The 9,810-nt window shown below is 35.4% G+C and overlaps 1 protein-coding gene across 2 annotated transcripts in view; it reads right to left on the bottom strand.

Moving 5' to 3' along the window:
• Positions 1-3,390: 3,390 nt before the first annotated feature.
• The window catches only part of INSIG2 (insulin induced gene 2), a 28,539-nt gene continuing 22,119 nt past the window's right edge, over positions 3,391-9,810 (bottom strand). For both annotated transcript variants that reach the window (XM_072613300.1, XM_072613301.1), the window contains exon 6: positions 3,391-9,061. In XM_072613300.1, coding sequence (XP_072469401.1) covers positions 9,020-9,061 — 42 coding nt within the window. In that variant the 3' untranslated portion in view covers positions 3,391-9,019. The remainder of the gene's footprint in view (positions 9,062-9,810) is intronic.

The following is a 9,810-nucleotide window of genomic DNA, read 5'->3' as shown; positions in this document are numbered from 1 at the left end:
TAGGCAACAAGTGTGTAATCTGTCACTGGGTCGGGTCTATCAAAAAAAATTAACTAAAGTTTCGACCACTGATTTTTGATGAAAATTTCTTTCCAGTTTAGTAGAACCTAGCAGAGCTTGGCAGGACTTGCCTTCAGTTGACTTGCTCTTCAAAAACCCATGGTCACCTCCATGACATGATAAGGCATCAAGATAGGCCTTTACTAGAGGTACCTTCCAGAAATTCTTATATTAAGATAGTCTTACAAAAATAGAGAAGAGAGTGGAATAACACAAACACTAAGATAACTTACAAAAATCTTGATGTTCCCCTAATCTTACTTATTAAAAATAATAATGCAAGCCTGAGAAAAAATATCCATGCTAGTAGCTCCTTTAAAAAGTGAAAGTCATGGTTGGGTGTTAATTCTGAAAAATCATTGCATGTACTATAAAAATGTCACAGTTTGAATACTTTCAGACTATTTTTCAATAAAAGCCAGCCCCTTTTTCATGAAGAATGGATGTGTGGTTAAAGTATCACATTGCATTTTACAATTGTGATTGTACAGCAATTTAGAGTACTGGTAAGGGGTGTACAACAAAGATTACCAGTTACACCTTAGAAAGCCCAGCAAAGAGCAGTAGTGAGTAGCTCAGAGGTGATTCTAGTAGACAGCAATAGAGGCCAACAGAAGGAAGTCCAACAAAGATTCCAGCTCAAGAGCGAAAAGAACCCTTGGGCCAATGATGTTACCAGAGGGCACAGGTGGTTCTCTGAGGAAGCAAATGACAGTGTTGGAGGTAAAGGGGCAATCTGGCTGGGAAGCCACCCAGAAATGAGTTCTCCTGGTACCATGTATCCTTCTCCCACTGGTGGTGCCATAAATTCTGAGTGCAACCCAAGTATAAAAGGGAACCCTTTATTTTGCTGTTTTTTGCTTTGAAATCATGTGTCTGGGTGACCTAACAAAAGAAACCATGGGCCATGGTTTTGAGCAGATGCGACTCATAACATGCTTCCAATCTGATGCAGCTTTTGGGGGACCTATGTGTAAGGAGCACCCCATATACTACCAATCTTCTTATAGTTTACCCCCTCTATGAAACTTATCATCCAGTTCTACTGCATCATTTGCTATTCTTTGTACACAACACACCATCTGCCATCTCTTAACTTTTACTCCAGCTACTTCCCATACCTGGAAAGCTCTCCACAGTTCTACATCTTAGAATATGTCTAGCTTCCTTCAATACTCAGTCCAAGGATCACCTTTTGTCAGAGACTCTCCCCTTGAGGTTACTTTCCATCTACTCTGTATATATCTTGTAGGTGTCTGTTTCTGTAATGGGGGTCTATCCTTAAGCTCAATCCTTATGAGTATGCACAGGGTGCTGCTAAGACAATTCTGTACATTAAAGAGGCTGGGAAGCCTGCTTCTGGGAGAGTGGGGATGTTGTGTAATGCAAGTGAACAGTAAGCTCTTTGATTGGCTATGCCAGCATAATTGGAACTAGAGTGGCATTCAAAAGTTGCTAGCCTTATCTCTGGTTTGACTTCTGCCAGCCTGGAAAGACAATGCTATAAGGGGAGAGGCCTTGGGTTCTTCCTGTGTTAGGCAGCCTGTAGTAGCAAGCATCCTGATACATCCAGAATGGCCTTCTAGCACAGGTTCTTAGATCTGCTTTTCTAAAAGGAAAGCAACTTTTGAGGGGTCAACAATCTTCTTTAATTACATTCACCAACAGAGAAAATAGAAGCAGAGAAATAAAGACCAACGGGCAGAGTTTCTAACTGTCTCACCATAAACAATACATACATCACAGATCAATAGACAGACCCAACTGTCTGACCATTACATACATACGTAGTTACCAGAGAGAGAAATATCAACATCTGAGTTTTCAAAGGGGGATGGGTGAGGGCCACGGCTACCCAGAGTCTCATGAATCTTCTTCAACAAACCTCCCCAAATCAAGCTCTCATTAATGGGCTCCAGGGCAGGCCTATTAATGAACAGGGGAAGATCTTTAACTCTAATTAACATTACAAGGCCTTGGTTCTTTGCTTGAGTTTGTTCTCCATTTTAAGCAAAGGAGAGTGAAGGTTACAACCTTGCAACTTTCAAAAGTTCCCAAAGGCAAGTCTATGCCAAAGTTTTGCCACTAGTCAGTCAAGTTCTGAGGCCCCAAAGAGTGATTTCCAGTACCACAGCCTTGGAGACAAGGATTCATTCAGCAGCTATGCCACATTTAGTTAGGAATCGGATGATACTAATGCTACGTAGAAAAAACAGCAAGTCTGAGCCCACTGTCCCCAAGCAGGGGAATACATAAGAGAGTGCTGGGAGGAGGGAACATTTATACTTTATTTCTTGTTATCTCTTGGAAATAAATTATCTCTGTAAAAGCAAACTGATGTTAACCAGTTAAATGTGGCTAATAGTAGGTGGAACACACCTAGAATGGAAGCTCAAGTTGATAGAATTAAGAGATCCCATACCTTCAAAGGCATGCCCAGAACCCTGAAGAGGCCAGAGAAGACACCAAAACATTTACATGCTTCCCACATGAAAATATTCTTTAATGGCAAAGACTGTTTTTGTAATCCCGGAACTAAAAGACGTGCTCATACTACTAAGTGCTCAAATGACTGAAAACTAAAACAATAGCTCATTTTTATAGCATCGTACCATTTACAAAGCCCTTTGCCCATAACAATCCTGTGAAGTAAGGAATAAATCATTTACATTTGACCTCTGTGGACTTCTCATATTTATAGTATTTAATATAGACATCTTAAAACACTCTTTGCATACTCTACCTTCCAGCCAAACTGAACTCGTGGTTCTCCAAAGGCTGCATTCCGTCTCAAGCTTTTCTCATGCCTGGAACATCCTTCCTCCTCATCTCATCCTTTCACAATCTTCAATGCCTTCCCTGAACCCTACCCGTACTCTCACTACTTCTCAATGGTCTCTCCTTCCTCAAATGACCTATTTATATATCTGTACATCTCTTGTATCTTCCTAGAAAAGGTAAGATCAAGAGAACTGTTTCCAATTTGTTTCTTTGAAGGCCCAGAGTACACATGATACCTTGCATACAACAGCTACTGAAAGCAATACTTTATAAATGAAGAAAATAAGACTCAGACATTAAATGACTTGCTCAGTCACCCAGGCGGTAAATAACAGATCCTGGGACTCAATCCCAGGTCATGTTTCCCAAATTCAGCATCCTTACATTATGACAATATACATATATTATATTATATATTACATTATACTTAATTTTTCTATTATTTGGTGGATTTTTTATCATGAAATGGAAAACAATGAAATAAAGAATATTACATACTAGGATGCTTAATTAACTGACAAAAAACATTTATGACAGTATGCAATCATCTGCATTTTGAACAAAGTGCTTTATTTGAGTCTAAAAATTGATTTCTCTGAAGCAAAAAAAAATAAATTTGGTTATAATCAATAACATATATATTCCAGGAAGATTTATGTCAACATATTTTATCTCAGTTTCGCTGTTGGAAGAACACTGCTGACATCATTCAGGATAGGGACATACTGATAACTCCACTAGTAGTTCTTTTTACAAACATTTTTGAATTATATTTTAAACCCGAGTTTTTTAAGTTCACAAATATACTTCCAGTTACATCCATAGCAAGGCCAAGGTGATAAGTGTGTCACTTATTATCTCTTTAAAAATTCTCTTTTGTTGATCTCTAGGTTTGTATGAAGCAAAAAGGTTTGTTTCAAAAGAGTATATTGTTCTACTGCAGTGGGACAGTCATTTAGACAAGCTCTTAAGGCGCCACGTGAACACTATAAAAGCAATTAAAATGAGCTTCATTCTGTAGTACCAAATTCTAAAGAATAGTTTTTAAAGCTTTCCCCCTAAAATAAATAGTTTTGCTGCCCACACTGTTCTTTTCCCTCTGTCTACCCAACTGCATATAATGATGACTCAGTCTATGATTCCATTTTTTCTGCATAAGTTGCATGGAAAAATACCTAAAGGGAAAGATGAGTCTTGGGAGCAAATCAGCTTCACAGGAGAACAGTCGCACAATGTGAATCTACTACTTTGAGATAAAAAGAGAAATTGTTTTAAAACAGCAACACCACTTATTGTACAAGCACTGACTGCAAAGCCTCCAAACCTTTGGGAAGGACACGAAGCACTGAAAATAATCTCTAGGAAGGGAAAGTCAGAAACAAAGAGATCCTAATTGGTCTAAGTTTAGACTTCCTGCTTAGAATGAAAACAAACCCTTCACCACAAACTCTTCACTAAATGCTCAACCAGTGAAAAACACTGAAGGCAAAAAATTGTGCACATGTAGCAATCAGTTTTGACAAAAGGCCCATCAATAGCTAAGTCTTTTACAGCCACATCATTATCAATCTGATCTGCCATACCTGATGCTTGACAACACTGTCTTCACAACTGTTGACATACCCCAGAAAAGTCTATCTTGTAAATCACAAAGAAAGATGACAGGTTCCACAGATTTCCTAAGAGCTGACAGAAAGAGAGGCAGAAAAGTGTATTTTCTCTTGAATGTGCTGCAGAAGCAAATATGCCATTTGCACACAATGAAAAGGTTTATGACAATCTCTCACATTTACATAGTACTCTACAGGAAGGAAACAAGAATCTATTAAAGGCCTACTCCATGCCAGGCACTATATTAATAAGTGCTTTACAAATATTATCTCATTCGATCCTCACAACTCTGGAAGGTAGGTGCTATTATTATTCCCATGTTACAGTGGAGGAATCTGAGGCAGGGAGCAGTTAAGTGACTTGCCCAGGGTCATAAAGCTAGTGTCTGAGACTGGATTTGAACTCAGGTCTTCCTGACTCCAGACTCAGTACTCTATCCAATGTACCACCACACTACATACAAAATAACAAATTTGATTCCTACAAGCACCCTGTGAGACATAAGTAATTCAAAGATTATCTCTCTTTTACAGATGAAAACTGAAGCTCAGATAGGTTACAATCCCCCCAAGGTAAGGCAGCTGCAGTACTGAACTCAATAGGATAACCAAATTCTTGCTGTAGTAAAGTGCTGAGTTACTTGGCATCATACTCTAAGTCAGAAATGCTGAAGGCTGGCTATTTTGTAATGGAGCGCTCAAAAGTGCTACGAATGTATCTCAGTAGAAAGGGGTGTGGATTTGGAGTCAGAGGATCTGAATTGGAATACGAGCTCTGGCTCTTAGCACCTACATGACTTTGGATAAGTCAACTTTCTCTGGGCCTGTTTTCTCATCTGCAAAATGAGGGGGTTGGATTAGATGGCTTTTGAAGTTCCTTCCAGCTCCAAATCTTCCAGTTCAATTCTATGATCTTGGGACAACTACAGTTATCAGTTAAAACAATTTATGGAATTCTATTAGGCACCTAGTATTCTGCTAAGACTATTGGGGAAAAAGAAAATGGTTGCAAAAAGAAGCATAAAGAGATAATCCTCCAGTAATAATTTCTTGAACAAAGAAAAAAACCACAACTTCCCTTTTCCATTATGTAGTGCAAACACAGGGTGTCTCAAAAATTTCAGCACATTCAGCTATTAAGGATTAAAACTAAGACTTTGGAATAGCCTAGAATACTCCCTCAAAGATGTTCTAGTTATTGAAAGTGAAAATGATTACTATGTAAAGGAAGGAGAACTGAATTATGCATTGCAGAGAACTGTTTGTAACTAGATCAACAAAACAAAGATGCACCATGGAAAATTTCCTTACAGAAAACCATTCTTGTAATGCTATCTCCTTTCAAAGGGATTCTAACTGAAGTGTTATCTCAAATGCCTGCCTATCAAGATCACAGACTTAGGACCTCCTTGAAAGATGAAGAGACTCTAGATGTGTGAAGTGGAAATTAGAAGAAAACTGTCAAAATTTATCAGATTCAAACAATCTTGCGTTTGAGGTAGGGTAGGAGAGAGAGAGGAAGAAAAGACCATTTTTGTTCTCTTACTAAAGTAAACACTTATCAGCAGAAGTCTCTCAGCACAGTCATAGTAGACATGGGTGCACTCTCCTCCACTGCAGTCTGCTGGGAGTCAAGAGGATGGCTGTGAGCTCTTCCCAACTCTGAGTTTTATCTAGTACTGCTTGCTGAAACCAAGCGCTGTAAGGCAAAAACACTCAGGAATGACAGCATAGATAGAGAAGAGAACCAAATGACAATAAAATCCATTCATTCATTCATCCATCCCTCTATCCATCCATCATCTAAATGTCTACTAGGCTCAAAGCACATGGCAAGGTGTTAGGGTAGATGCAAAGATGAAGAACACAAAGTTCCTGTCCCTTTATTCCAATACAATAAAACATGAGAAACATTTCTTATAACTTAATTTGTATTTCCTTAAAAATTAAGGATACTAAAAAAAATATAAAAGATAACAAAAATGTGTCTATTATTGAAACCAATTATTTCTTAGATAGAATTAACATCTTACAATTTTTTCCTGTTAGTTCAACATAAAAAAATTTTAAATATGATCCTTAAATGTGCATTGTCATAAGATTTTACTGCATCATGAAATTACCTGTGTTATCTTCCATCTCCATGTTTACTGTCTTTTCAATACTCTAGCAACTACCCTTAGTGTTGGCTTTCTTGACAAGAAAATATCATACACATTCTGAGTAAAAAAATAAAATCCATAAGAAAGTTACAGGGAAATGATTATAAAATGCTCAAGAGACTAATTTATGAGAAATGAGAAAGAACTAATGTTGGCATTTAACTGAGAGAATTGACACTGACAAAGTAATCATCTACAAGGAATTGAAGATTATAAAAATGCAAAAGGCTCTGGAATTAGAAAATGATAAAATATATCACTAAAGTACTATGATATGAAATATTTAAAGGTTGTTGGGAATCTCTGCCAACTTGAAATGATGGTTCGGAAAACTACCCAACCTAAAAGTCAAGCCACCTGTATAAACAAAGCGCGTTAAGAGATTTAATTTTTGATGCCAATTTCTCAACAGGACCTATAGGCTTATTTTTCCAAAAAAAACAGGTTATATATTGTATATGGCAGGTACTTAATAAATGCTCAATGTAATCTTCCAGGACTAATTATAAACTGTGCCTATACAAGATCTTAATGCCAAATTTTCATTACATTTTAGTTTTTAAGATAATCTGCAAAACATTTTTAAAAGCCTGATATCTATGCATATCATAATAATCAATTTCTATTAATAGACTGAGTTCCCCTTCATTATTTCTTTTTACAAGTCAAAACTGTATAGGTTACTTGGCCCATCAGGCTAATCCACAGTATAATCAATTACTATTTACTAAGACAAAGAAAGACAAAAACAATAATTATATATTTAATATTCATTTTTTGCTTTTAAAAGCAAGTTTTAAAGTACATCAGAGATCTTATAACTTACCAGTAAAGATTTTATAGTGCTTACAAAATTGTATCTAAAATATGTATTTATTTATTCTAAATTAATAACAGCTTCTTGAAGACAGAATAATCATCTATAGTAGCCTACACATGCTACTGTAACAAAGGCTGGGTCCACTTGTTCAGTATGAATTCTATTTTTAGGATTTCATAATGACCAGTCTTAAAATGTGAAAGCAGATTAAAATTTGGCATAAAAGATCTTAGTCAGGTAACAAGTTCTTTAAGCTAAACTTTATTTTTAAAAATCTACTTAATATCATAGGAGAATGTGGGTATACGTGTACCTATACACATATATACACACACATACATACACTATTTTGAAATAATTTCCCCCATGTAGCAAAAAATTATTATCAATTTCAAATATGAAATTTGGAAATAAATTAATAATATGCTTAAAACTATTCTTAAGTGACTATAATCTTAAAAAGCAGGTAAAAATGCAAAGAACTTTTAAACAAGACCTTTAATATACATAAAACTCTCAATACATATTTAACCAATAGACTGGAACTCTTCACTATTAGGTATGTTAATACATAAAAAAATTACATGCCCCCAATTGCATATAATAAGGTTGTAAATCCAAGGGTTCCAATGAAAAGTCAATCAAGCCACGGAGGTTTGTTAACATTACCAGAACCCCCCAAAATAACATTACAACCTTCATTTCTACAGATTTGGGGGTTGTTAAATGTGCAAAAGAATTAAGAGGTGCTAAATTCCTTGTGACCATTAAAAAGCCACTTTAAACGTTGCGTAGATGCAGAAAGCCATTTTTGTTTTTCAAAATTCACATTCATTCTAGTTTTGCTCTTCCATGACTGTTATTTTTACCTACTCCATCCTCTCCTAAACTCAGACTGAAAAATAGTAATGCTGACAATCTCTCACGGGCTTCACATACAATACTAGTAATATTTGTCTAAACAGGTGTTTATTCTTTGGATCCTCTCCAGTATTGCAGGTAGATATGTATTTAAAAACATTTCATGAAAAGTTCATTTTTATCAGAAAAGACAAAAATTTCAAATACTCTAGGCTTTTGTTTACACATTAAGATAGAATCCCAACCACAAAGTAGGGTACCCATAACTCACACTGCTGTTCATAGAAAAATAATAAGCAAGAAAATAAAAAATAAAAGAGAAAATAACAGCTGTTCAATTGAGTTCTTGGCTTTCCTCTTTATATTATGCCATTTCAGTAATTTTTAAAATGTTCATAACATATTCATCTTCTGTATGACAATAATAGCATGTTTTGGCACGTTAACATTGTGATACAATAGAAGTTAAAAAAAATTTAAAACATCTATTAACCAATATTCTTGTTTGTGGTGCATCATCATTTTTTACAGTTACTTAAATCAAATACACAAAGGTTTGTAATTGATTTACAGAAGTAGCAATCACAGATTGCAGAAATATATACCACGGAAGGGAAAAACTGCATCTTAGCAATTTTATAGTCCAATGTTTTCTTGGTATCTTTATCATTTACAGGCTTCTTTAAATCTTGGGTTTTTTTCTGTACAAAACATTTTTGCTTTCTTCATTCTTGATGAGATTTTTCTGCAGTGACTTTACATTCATACTGCAAAAAATTAAAAAGTTAACAAATGAAGTTTTCTTTTACAAAATGGTTTCCAAATAACTATGAAGCTAAACTGCTTTGCAGAATTATTAGAAAATGGCAAAAGAACATGGACAAATACCTACAGATAATTGAACAGCTTAGTTAAAGACTTAAAAGGAAGGAGGAAAGTACAATCTGTCTGCATAAATATGTATGACTTAAGATCAGAATTACCAGTATGAAACAAAAAGTTTTTTGGTCTTTTTGTATGATCATAAAGGAAAGAATGCAAATAAGGGCAAATGAATTTAAGAACTAGAGTGCTTACTTATCTTGAGTACACAGACAGTTTGTAGTCTGAAGATAATAATCACCGGGTACTAGCACGTTCAGAATTATTTTGTAAATCAAACACTATTATGTAAAGAAAATACCCTTAAAAATTTAAGCATATGTTCGGCACAATTGATTGACAATAAGAAAAAGTACTAGACATGATAATTAGATGTCATGATTACTAAAGACAAGGGAATTAATCTAACCTGATCAAAAGCAAATAAAGATGGTTTCAATGGAGCAGCTTTGTAAAAATTACTAATATCCTAAATCCAAGAAAATGACAGAAAAATGTGGCAAAATTTACCAATAAGTTTTTAACACAGTACCATTCTGAGTGCGCCAGTACCTGGAAGACGGTACACTTTATACTCAAAATGAAAGTAATGTGATGGTAGCATAAATCCTTCTGAGTTTCTCATTTAATGACA

The sequence above is a fragment of the Notamacropus eugenii genome, chromosome 5 (assembly GCF_028372415.1).
Source record: "Notamacropus eugenii isolate mMacEug1 chromosome 5, mMacEug1.pri_v2, whole genome shotgun sequence".
Lineage (NCBI taxonomy): Eukaryota > Metazoa > Chordata > Mammalia > Diprotodontia > Macropodidae > Notamacropus > Notamacropus eugenii.
Note: the sequence above shows the minus strand (reverse complement) of the source record. Positions and strands in the feature narration are given on the sequence as shown.